The sequence below is a fragment of the Parus major genome, chromosome 2, assembly GCF_001522545.3.
Source record: "Parus major isolate Abel chromosome 2, Parus_major1.1, whole genome shotgun sequence".
NCBI classification, from domain to species: Eukaryota; Metazoa; Chordata; class Aves; order Passeriformes; family Paridae; genus Parus; species Parus major.
In genome coordinates, this window is record NC_031769.1 from 108,323,153 (window position 1) to 108,335,920 (window position 12,768).

General features: G+C 39.9%; 1 protein-coding gene across 2 annotated transcripts in view; it reads right to left on the bottom strand.

Moving 5' to 3' along the window:
- KLHL14 (kelch like family member 14) overlaps positions 1 to 12,768 on the bottom strand; it is a 58,830-nt gene that overhangs the window by 12,876 nt on the left and 33,186 nt on the right. For both annotated transcript variants that reach the window (XR_001519820.1, XM_015619877.1), the window contains exon 3: positions 4,142 to 4,231. Coding sequence is in view for 1 of the 2 variants with exons in the window: in XM_015619877.1 (XP_015475363.1) it covers positions 4,142 to 4,231 (90 nt within the window). In the remaining variant the exon portion in view is untranslated. The remainder of the gene's footprint in view (positions 1 to 4,141; positions 4,232 to 12,768) is intronic.

A 12,768-nucleotide genomic window follows, 5' to 3' on the forward strand; every position in this document is an offset into this window, starting at 1 on the left:
GTAATAAGATCTTGAAAATGTGTATTTAAATTTACTTATACATGCTGAGGTATTTTCACAGCCACAATAAATCACAGCACTAAACAAAATTACTGGCCAAAAAGGGCATCCCCACGGTATTTTTATGACTAGAATTTTGTCAGGTAAAAAAATTAAAGGGAGAACACGCGCTCTTCTTTCTCCTTACATCACCTCTGTGTAGAACATGGCAAAAACCCATTGTGCAAATAACCAGGAGCTGCATAAGCCATCAGCATGGGGTATGCAGTGTTTGCACTAGATAGTTTATTCTACCATGTACTTTCAGTGTAAGTTAGAAGGAATTACAGATGTGCATCGAAGGGGGAATACACTCTTAAGAGTTTTATTCCAACTGTGTTAGCTAAAATATGAAGCATGAGCAACATACACCAGCTAACTAGCTTCTCCCTGATGTCAAGCCCAAGAACTGTGTTCATGTCTTCACGATATTAAGATTTCACCTTATTTTACATGCAGATTGACACCAAAGCAAGAAAACTGAAGCAAGAGAGTGCATGGCAATTTCCTGTAACACCTGAGACTGCAATAGATGAGCATTTTGAAAACAAAAACGTTTGTTTATGTATGTGTGACTAAAAAATTGAATTAGAGGCTTCACAGGCCAGCAGAATAACCTAACTGTGTATGTCACAGTTCTATAAATGGTCACTGGGCATTCTACGAGGTGAATATTTTTGCATCAGACAAACCTCTGCAGGATTGGTTCACTTTGCCTGCTTCATTCCACACCTACTTCAGCATGTGCAAATAGACCATCAAGACTGTAGAGAGGAATAACAATACAGCTAGAATTTGTATTCCTAATAATTTAAGATCATGTTCTACAAGAAAACAGAGAAAGAAGCCACACTGACCGCTCTGGAAGTAAACTGATTTCCTCGCCATGTTATAAGCATGTTCTATATGAGGAGGGTAAAGCAGAAGACTGATGAGTAATGCACCATTTCCCTCCAAATTCAAATAATGAGGACCACGCTGAGTGCCACTCAAAGACATGACCATCTCAGCACCATCTCAAGACACAGGGAAGGATTCCCATACTGTAAGGGCAACTGGTCATTCTGACACAGGGCTTAGTGAAGTGAGGCTTTGCTTTTGGTCCTTATCTGGATTCCTTTAGTCTACACAGACAATTTAGAAAAAGAAGCATCGAGAGCTATAGATTCAATAAGCAGCAAAACAATAACAGCAAGCTTGAACAGACTCGAGGTTTCACTGTCTAAGACATTTACTAATCTATTTGTATTTCAAAAAGCAGGAATTCAAAATAATAGAAATATTGATCCTAAGTTGAAACTTCTATATTTAATTTTTTTTTTTTCGGTTGTCACACAAATCTGTAATTTGGCTGCCTAATATGTGTCATACATATACTCAATACAAACACCATGTATGTAGAAGATTGTAAGGCATGGGGCAGAAGAAGGGTTTAGTAAGCCTAGAGTGGGAATGCAGGATACAAATCTGGGCCCTTCACTGGAAGGGAGATGAAATCAAACTAGAACAGGCACAGAGAAGAGCTACTATGGCAACAGGAAGAACAGAAAGTTTACCTTATGGCAGGAGACAAAGAACTTGGCCTGTTGCAGCTAGAAATACAAAAGCTGAAAGGGAATAGGAGTGCTGTCTGTAATACTTCAGAGGAACAAATCTCCGGGAGGGGAAAAACTGTTAAACTAAAGGCCAGCCTTGGCATGAGAACAAGGTGATTTAGACAGTCAAAGAATACATTTTACTGGACATCAGAATAAGGCTCCTAGTCATTTAGAGCTATTGGATTCTGTAACAGCTTTCCAGCAGGAGAAGTGGGGGCTAGAAATACAACTGCTTTTCAAATGCAGCTTAGAAAATTTATAAAATGGGACTATATGATACCTGTGATTGCAGGAAAAGGACTTGATGACCTAGTTAATCTGCCTGGAATAATTCATTTGACTGCAGTTTAAGTCTGGACTTCAGTTTGAGAGAACTCTACCTATTTTTTGCCTTGTTTATCAGTCAGGAGATTGCACATGCTAGGATGCACCTGTTCAGTCAGAACAGAGAACCTGGGACAAGCGAACAAAAATCAGGATTAGCAAATCAGGATGATGGGACAAAAGGAGGCAGACACTGTTCTTTGCTCTGCAGCCATGCTAGAAGGTGATGGGCTCTGAAGGTTATCAAGGCTGGTCTGAAATCCATGCCTAGGTTGTGCACCCTGCTTTCATCAGTGTTTACTCATGCAAGAGCCTCTTGTGACTGGAAAGGTACAGCTACTGGAGGACATAAAAAAATGAGAAAAAATGTCTCCCATACTTCCTGGGTTGTCAGCAAGTCAGCAGAGCATGAAGGAAGTGGGTGCACTCCTTGTTTCTCAAGAACCAGACAGTCTGATAGCTAAAGCAATGTCTTTCCATTGCCACCATCTGTAAGATACTTCTTTACACTGGAAAAAACACCTGGAACATTCTCATTTGAAGCAGAAGCTTTGAAAAGCCTTGGCAAGGTGGTTCCAGTTAAGTCCATCTGAAGTCCCTCCTGTGCTCTGAGGATAGCAGACAAAGGCCTTTACATAAGTTCAAGTGGGCATGTGTGAGCTGCCCCCCTGTAGCTGCACATTTAGAGCAAGGTGATTTCAAGAAAGAATATACCCAGTAGCACAGGCTGTAGTTTATGATTTCAGGTCCACTTTCAGTGACAAGTAAGATCCATTTGATAAAGAGATCAGTATAGCAATGCTCATATCTTTTTTTATTGATGTCTTCTCTATGGAAAAAATCCCAGCACTGGTATTCACAGGACAGGGAAATTGGTAGATATCTTCAGCAACATATTCAGCCCAGGAGTTGATCCACATCTAGGCAATCTCAGGCCTTAGGTACTATTCATCTCACAAACAACTGTGTTTGACTCCTATCTCAGATGCAAGATATGCACCCCTTCTACCATCTCTCCATCACCTTACAAGTCAGCTTCCACATCTTTAAAATGTGGGCAATTATACTTCTTTTCTTTTAGCCTTCATGTGACATGGCCATTTAATTATAAACTGTCTGGAACAAGGTCTGCCTATCCATATGCCTACCAGCAAATACAACAGGAGCCCTCACTGGATGGATGGCCAATGCTCCTAAAAGAAATTGTCATTAGTGATCCTGCACTGTCTCCTGCTTCAAATAGAGGACATGTAATGATAGAACTAGGGGGCCCTTCTCCTAAGACATATAGTGATATTCTTAACTACACCAGAAACATGCTTATAGGGTGGCCCGGATTGTTTGTCTCAGGTTTTAGGGAGTGAACAGATGTAACAATTTTCTATAATTTGGTTTAGTGCAGATGCTGAAATGGGGCATTCACAATAAAATATATGCAGTATATGTAATTTCAGCTGGATCCTCTGGTGTTTTAAAGTAAAAATGTGTACCTGCAAGCTGTTTTATGGTTTCTCAGTCATAATTATCTCTGTTACACAGACTGCTACAACTACAACTCTTTCTTCGTGTGCAAGCTTTTTAACAATGTCTTGACAATTCTGTGAATTTTGCAAGGCATGGTATTCTCCTTTTGCTTTGCTCAGAAGCCTGTTAAATTGTTTAATTTCTCTTTGCGGTAAATTTATGAAGTAATCAAATCAAAGAAGGTAGCAGCAGATAATCTATATGAGAAGCTCTTGCACAAGACTAAAAAAAGGATCCGTTTAAGAATCTCAAAGTCTAGATAATTAACACATTAACAACTTGAGCTGCGAGTATCTTGTTTGACAATAGAAAAGAAGCATTCATCTACTGCAATTGCATTATTATATTATGACTGGAAGGAGCCTGGAAATGAAGGTTAAAATTCTTAACAGCTGCTGCCTGGTGCATGCACTTGAAAGAGTATGTTCTGCTGCCTGTGGCATTTCTCAAGGGATGTGGGAGCTGATGAATGACAGAGATGCTAATGCTAAAGTACCAGATATTTATTATATCAACACCAAAGAATAGCCTTTGCTAGGTTTAACAATTAGGCTGAAGGTCCCCAGAATCCCTTGCTAATCACATCAGCTGACCTGACAGACAGGAAGCCACAGGAAGGTAGATGCTCCCTTTGCCTTTTAGTATTCTATACATACCATTAGGGTTCCACTGGTCTTCTCCTCCCAGCACGAACAAGAAGTTTTCCACTTCCACGACACAGTGATGGGCACTGTTGTATGGCATAACTGCAAGCAAAGCAAGAATTCTTTGTCAGCTCAAGACACTGATTTTATCAAATATTTCCTCTTCACCATCTGTATGAAATAACATGAGAATGAGTCACCCCAGGCATATACAAACACTGACTTAGCAGCAGACAAAGCCATTTACTAGTAAACTTATGCAATTCAATTTTGCAAATAATAAAGGAAAAAATCAGGAATTCTGGTCCCTCAGTGGCCCCTCACTTGCCCAAGTACCATACATGCTGATCTAAAAAGAACTTGTAAAAAGGAGTGAAGTTGCATTATATTTCCCTGAAAATAAGCAGATGCTAGAAATCCTAGTATGCTAGAAAACATTAAAAATAAAATCTCAGCCCGGCTTTGTTCTGCTGGTAATATTTCCACAAGAAGAGTTGGTATGTTCAGTTGCTTTCTATTACACAGCAATGAACAAGCTGCATTTCCATACAGTTTTAAGTTTTTAAATTAAGGTCCTGCTGATTTAATGCCTTTTCCAAATGTATACGCTTAATTTCCTGTACAATGTCATTAGCAGCACAATCACACATCTTCTATTCATCTAATCAGGAAGCCCTTTGTTAGCAAAGATCAAAACTGTGGCATTAAATTTGCAATACCCCTTTTTTAGGGGGGAGGTATCGTGGTTACCATGGACCAGCTACAGATCCAAACATCTGTTTCTTAAAATGTATGTTTTCCACTGCAAATGTTAAAATGCAAAAAACAAAGATTACATGTACATAATACACACATATTATTGCAGTGTGCCATACCCACCATAATGATATTATAAGGAAAATGTAAACTTATGCAGCATTAGTTACTATACCACATAGAGTAGTTTTGGCCCAGTGACACCAGTAGGAAAAATGATGTCCTTGTTCAGCTCATCATATGGGCACCTTAAATCTAGGTGAGGACAAATGGGGAGGTGATGTGCATGTACAGGCAGGGAACTTATTGCTTGACACGGATCAACAGAGCACTTAGGAAACCAGTGCAGTGGGAAATCAATATGACTCAGGGCCAGCTCTTACTTTGTGCTCTTTTGCCAATGCCAAAAAAAAAAAAAAAAAAAGAGGCAGCCTATCTCACACTTGGATTATTTTGGGTGATATATCTCTCATTTCATTTGTTTTATTATCTTTTATTTTTCTCAGAATGCAGTTGTGCAGTATAGCATATGCAAATAATAATAAGAAGAAATACGCACAGCTTTGCTATTTAGGACACATTTTCTTAAAGATCAAGTGAGCTCATTTAAGCTTCTTACTGAAGTTTTTGCCTAGGCTATGATGAATAAATAAGATATGTTTTTAGTTTCTAGTAAAGGTCGAATATCTTTTTCATAGTCTGTGCTCTTACAAGTCATATAAGTGAAGCAGTTCTTAAATTAGGCAGCTAGGTACAGTGAAAGTTCATTAATTAAGGTTATTTGTTACTGATTTAATTTATAGTAACTAGGAACTAATCTTACACTAGACACTGCAAAAAATTTATACTACCTAGAGATTTCTACAGTAGGATGAAAGAGTGAAGTCCATTTTTGCTACCTTTTGAGACACCATATCATCATTATTTCACTTTTAGTCTTAGACATTTTCCTATTTTAAAATCTTCTCTCTCAAAACCACAGAACTTTTCTTGATTTTGAGGATGTTTGTAGTACATAAGGAATTCGGTCTCCCACGAGAAATTTGCTGCCTTCCTTAGATGCTTTTTGGGGCCCCTCCTCTCAAGAAGAGACTCCTCAGGATCAGTCTGTAAGGGCTTCAAGTTTTAAGTAATACAGTGCTCTGTTACAGTTTCCAATTATGTCCAAGCTGGTGGTTGCAACCTCCACCTCTTCTGTTGGTCAGTCTGGAGAGCTCCAGCTTTTATAGAAAAAACTGTCTGCAGGCAGCACACATATTTTTCACATTGTGTTTTCACTTTTGCAGAGGTTTGTGTTTATTTATCCACCCTATTGACACAAGCAGGGTCAGTAGAGGAAGAAATTCTGCTTTAAGCTTTTCTGCTGTTCCTATGCATATAAGGTATGCAATAAGACTCCTGTAATTATTATGATAATTAAACCTTGAAAACTAATGGCTTAATCCTGGCTCCTACTGAAATTGATGGCAACATTCCCACTAATACAGGATTGGGCCCAAATGACCCAAACTGCCATCCATAACTCACAGGAAAGCTAAAAGGAGCTTGCCTTAGAAAAGAGGGTAGTATTTGGCCTTCAGAAAGAAAGGTGACTGCAATAAAACACTGCAGACCATTCCTGTGACCTTTGTTTCTCTCAGAGCTTTGGGGAAAACTCAGTTCTTAGTCTTGTGAATCTACCCATAGGGCTGAAGGGAGCTGGACAAAACTGGGAGGATGGAGCAACACTGTGGACAGCTAAGAGGAAAGGGACTCTGACAAATCAACCACCTCACAGTCTTTCTCCTTGACCCCTCAGAATCGGGTGTTATGCACAGAAATCAAAACTATGGGAATGAACAATTTTTTTTTTCTGCTATCAAATGTCAGAAATGAGAGTACAGAAAACTTGCACTAAAAACCATGATTCTTGTGAACATACACCCAGCTAGGACCTAACTTTTCATAGACAACAGTCAACATTACATGGCAATGAGCATGCTAAATTCAGTATCTGGAAGAAGCAATCTTCTCAAACTCATTGGGCTTGCCAGGGTGTAACAAGAAGAATTTGGCCCATCACACAGTCTGGCCAGGCTGCTGCTTTTATTAATTTCAGTCTTTGTCTTTTGTTTGGCTTTAATAGTGTGAAAATCCCATCTTCTCATTTTTTTATTTCAACTCATTGGAACACCTGCCTGCCCCACAAAAAGGGTATTTGAAGAGAAGTTTGTACGCCACGCTCAAACACAGCCCGGCGTGAGTTTTTAGCGTGTCAGTCAGTGAGTTAGAGGGAAAGGGTAAGGAGAAGCTAATCAGGATGAAATGAGATTAAAGGCTGTCTAATTTTACAGCAACTGTGATCCATCAGCCACTGTGAAAGTGACAGTGGAAATGAATGATGGAGACAGACAGGTGGGGCTGTACATTTCACTGATTTATCCTCAAATGCACTGGGCCTTATTTTATTGAGTGAACATGACCGCATTTATCATGTCTGTCATCTAAACCCACTTCCCTCCATTTAAAAAGGTCACTTTACTAGGAGGGAGTAGGATAGAGGCACTTTCAAAACAGATTTAAAATTTAATAACACATGTTTATAAAACCCTGTGCAAAAATTCTTAACTTTATTAAAGACCAATTTAAAAAGAAGGTGAAAACACTATTAAAAAGAGGAGAAGATAAAAAAAAGCCATGGTCATCTGAGAAACATGCCAAGGTGATAGGTGCCAGGGAAATATGTGAGATAGACAGATATAAATAGAGTAGTTGGAGTGGGCAGAAACCACCTCTCCTAAGTCCCTGCCCTCACACACATTTGCCAAAGCTCAGGATGCCCGTGGATTCTGCACCAAGAGCACAGACAAGTCCAAACAGCCCTGCTGAAGACAGTACTCCCACCAGCCTCCTTCCCATGCATTTGATGTATGATTGGTAGGAGACACTTGGTAAGGTGGGAGGAAATCTCCCAGGTACAGATATGTAAAATGAAAAGCTGTGTAAGTCAAAGCCAAATGGAATATTTATACTTGAGAAGGGCCTGGAAGGCTGCAGTGGTATTTGCAAAGAAATTCTTTACTACATGGACATCAGTGACATTGTGCAGGAGATGACGCTCAGTTGTTCTTCAGACACAGATGCAAGTTGAAGACACAGCAGCACTGCATATCAGGATAGATATCCCAAGAAGAAACTCCTCACATATGCCAAAGCTCTGCTAATAAAAAGTACCAGACAATGTTCTCGGGACCTGCTTTCAAAATCAGAGGCTACAGGTTATAGCCAAAGGCTCATGAAATCAAACACTCTCAACTATGAAGCCTGTGAGGACAACCAGATGCAATGATGCTTCAAAGGCACCTCCATGATACACCTCATGCACCTAACAAGCAACAATGTGTGCTCTTTGTCTTATCCATTTTTGCTTAGTTTCTGCCAATTATTGCACATTTAGGAAACAGCATCTGGTTGTTCTCCATAAATTAATCGAAGGGTCATCAGTTCCTCCTCCTCCTTACACCTTCCCCTGTCTATTGTCGCTTCAACACTGAAGGGGAAACTGGAACAGCACTTCTCAAGACAGAAGGAGAATGAGCTCTGGTCCTAGGAGATCAGAAATCTGTGATACAGGCTATAGCCATTCCCCTGCTCTGCTAAAAACTCCTTTCAGAAGTTCTACTCGATTCCTCTATTAAAAAAAAAAACAAACAAAAAAAACCAACCAAACAAAAAACCCTAAAAAAATCCAAAAACAACTAAACAAAAAACCTAGGAAAAACCCAACCCCAAACAACCCAAAAAACCCCAAAACCAAACCACCACAACAAAAAAACCAAACCCCATAGATTCTTCACTGCCCTGAAGCAGTCAGCTGCTTGAGATACAGGAGGTACTGTAAGGAAAGCCAAGAAACCTCTCCCTCAACTACTGCACAGCTTGAGCATAGCCCCTTCAAGACTCAGTACTCACCAAGAAGTCATGCTCAGCATCTCTAATGACCTGTGAAGATGACGCAAGAGAAGAGTGTGCTTCCAGAACAAAGATGTCATTATGAGAGGACATATGGATTCAATAATGACCTTCTACAACACTAACAGCCTATCCTGTTGACTACATAATATTCAACCCCTGCTTCTTGAAAACTGGTAATTTTTACAGCTCTGAAGAGGGCAGTGCAACAAGAGATGTCTCTTTCCAGTACAGAAGGCACATACAGACTCAGTTTAGGAGACTGTGATTTGCTTATGGCAGAGATGCAATATTCATGCAGAGACACGATATTCATTTCATTCCCAAGCCTATCAGCAAAATGCTGGGCAGACCACAGCTGGTCCAATTATTCCCTGAGAACAAAATATCAGATACTGTTCACCTTTCTGTGTTTCATACATCATCTGCAGAAAGATTACGCACTTATTACAGAATGTTACTTGGTATTTCTCACCAAGGAGATTATATAAATAAACACTATGATTCCTCTGTGAATTATTCTCTTCAATTGTTTGTTATTTAACAACTCTGGGGAAAGACTGACCACAACAAGTATGAAATTATAGCCTTGGTGAACATGGTGGTAAGTTGTGCACTGGCTTTAAAGGCATCAGATATTCATCCACTGGTATTTTCTGCTCAAAATATACTGAAAGAAAGTTAAGAGAATGATAAACATAGATGGAAAATACCCCTGTTAATATTCCTGGCCAAATGGCATTCTGTCACCTCAAATTCAAGGAAATACGTGTGAAATGATTTTTCTAGTAACATACTAATGCCAGCCTTGAGTCTGAGCTCAGCTCACTGGGGGAAGCCTGGGAGCACCCAACAGCAGCTATTATAAGCAGAAAGTCTTATGATGAACCACTGTGCCTCAAAATCACCTTTGAGGGAATGTAACTAAATAGAAGCTCTGGTTCAGCTGCACCACTGAGAGCATCATCAGCTCAGCTGGAAACTTCACCACCTCTTCCTTCCCATGCCAGCTTTGTGGCAAGTTCATCCAGGCCATCACAAGTAGGATGGGCACAGAGCTGCTGAGTTCATCTAGGATACAGTCCATACTTCTGCTGAGGCAATGGGATAACATAAGCACCAAGAGTTATCTGAGCAGATCAAAGTCTATTCACAACACAGTGAATGATAGATCATATTAATGATGGTATTTCTCATTGTGAAGATATTTTTTAATTTTCTTTTTTTTATCATTCAAATGTCAAGAGTTATTTTTTTATATATTCCCTGGAGTAACACCAGCCAGGTTTTTACAGAGGTCAGGGAGTTTCTTGGTATAACTGTTTTAGTGAGCTGACTTTTTCATATGTGGACATCTAAAATAAGACACTTAAATTCATGCTGACACACAGATCAGGCAAACATAACATCAGGAATAGCTGGCATGCTCAGCTTCCTCCTGAGATAAATTGCTTTAAAGTTACTTGGATGCAAGTTCTGAGTACAGACCTGTCTGTTTCCCTGGCTGAAATTCACCCTGTGGTAGAATGTTCTATTGGGTTTCCAGCAACATATACATTTGGCTGTTTGCATGAACAAATTTTATCCATACATTTTCAAAGCTGCAAGCACCCATTTCGATTTCATTTGAATAAAGGTGCCTACTTGGATCAACAGTGATTAAACAAGGTAGACAAATACTGCACTCACACCTTAGAAACTGATGTTACTGTATCAAAAACCTGACAGTCTTCCCCATGAAGTGCACAGAAAACCTATACACACTCTGCTCTGCTCTCCTGCTGCCTTCCCCATGGGAATGACTCTGTGCAGCTGAGCTGCTGATGCAGGTCTGAGAAGCTCATGTGAGTGAATACACCAACAATCTTGTCACAGCTTGGAGTGGAGAATGTAATGCATGGTCCTGTGGAAAGGTTCAAAGTGACCATTTTTCTTGTTTCATTACTCCCTGCTTTACCCACCTACCTGATGAAGGTTGCCCCTCGCCATCCAGACACCCCACGGATTTCCACAGATCACTTATCAAGAGTCACTTTTCCACCACTATGAGTTATGCAGTGTTACCTCAGTGTTACCTCAGCTCCCCAGCAGAATATCTTGTGTGCCTACTCAGGCCTGGGTTTACAATCGCTGAAGTGGAGCCCAACATGTATTCCTGGGAAATGACATCTCGTCACATCATAACAGTCTCATGATGTGACATTTTGCACAACAAAAGCTTCTCATGGACGAAATGATGAATAGTCCCTGATGGGAGAAAAACACTGCAGAGTTGCTAGAAAGCTCTGGAAAGAAACACTATTTTGTCCCACTGGGGGCTTTCAGATTCTCCAAGACGTCAGCTCAAGGACATGCATTCCCTTCTCCAACAGCGCCACAGGGCGGAAAACTGTAACCAGGAATGGTTTGTTAATGTCCAACTGCTGGTGACCAGTTGTGTTCATTTATGGCCCAATTGCTACCTGACCTTGAGATGCACACATTCTCCTGGTCTCCTCTGAAGGCAACCTTCTAAGCTCAGAACAATCACAGCCCCTCCTTGTGTTTTCCTGGCTGGATCTGGTGGATGCTCCTCGGAGACCCATGTCTTTAAAGGCATTTATCACATGCAGCAAGGTCTTGGCCCCTACTGCCCTAAAACCCAAGTCTCCCACAGTCTTCTCTCTGTCTCACTACTTCCTGCTCTGCTCTCAGCTCTTGACTGACATACTATTTTAGAGTTATTTAGGGTTTTGTTTCTTCCCACTAACTCTCAAAGTCATTCCAGGGAAAGAAAAATGTGATTTTCCATTTGGAAAACTCTACATGGAGGACGGATATACCCATATTTCACCCTACTAAAGCAGTTTCAATACATCTAACAGATTCATTCATAACAGATAAATTGGAATTCACGGCTAAAATTCACTGCCACGGATTTTTCAAGTTTTCATTTTAAATACTTCAATACTTGCAAATGAAAGGTTTTGTTTACAAGAAAGTCCAGCCCGTACCTAAAGTGCTACACCTAAAGCAGAAGACGGCCGAAAGATCTGTCCAATACCTACCACCTGGAAAAAAAAATCTTCCTTTCTCAGAAGATATATACTTCATATGGGTATCTGAAAAAAAGCCTGAAACTCCAATGTGCCTAACTTCCAGCATGCCCAATCACAGCATGCAGAAGCAGGACTGTCCACATAGTAGCTAGACAAATACCAATACAGAAGGAAGAACAGGAATTGAGCCACATAAATTAGGTAACACCAAAGATTTGTTTCTCCAACAGAAACAAGGGCAGAAGTGTTTCTCTCCTAGACCTCTCTCTACAGTAGAGTTCCTAAGGAAGGGAGAGACAGACCCACAGGAAATTTTCAAATTCAGGGCAGGAAATGACCTAGGCAGCAAAACCATATACTGACATAAAATTTGCACAGATTTGCTTTGTAAATGTATACAGAAGACAAAATCAGAATGTACAGGTGAAAAAAAAACCATTAATAGATGTGGTCTAAATTTATATTACTTTTCTTCTGCTTTGTATGAAAACAGTGGTGTTTAATATTTTCATTAAAAAAAAAAACAGCTGTGAAAAATGTGTTGTGATGCCTACTTACAACAATACGAAAATCACACACTAGTGCATGGTCATGCACTCAAACAGGATGAAAGGTCATGTTAATTCAAATCACTGGCCATGCTGGCATTGCTGGATTCAACACAGACAGCAGACAAAAGTAAAGCTGTTGTGATCAATCCCAAAAACTTAAAATATACCTGCATATTTTATAATGCAATAATATATTTAATATAAGTATCCTCAAATGGCTTGCATCTTTTGTTGAAGACATTTATTTTGCAAAGAGGATTGTTCAGGAAGGTATCATTTTCAGTTAGATAGGTGAAGGAAAGCAAGGACTGAGACACAGAGTCTGCATAACTAAAACTGGGAC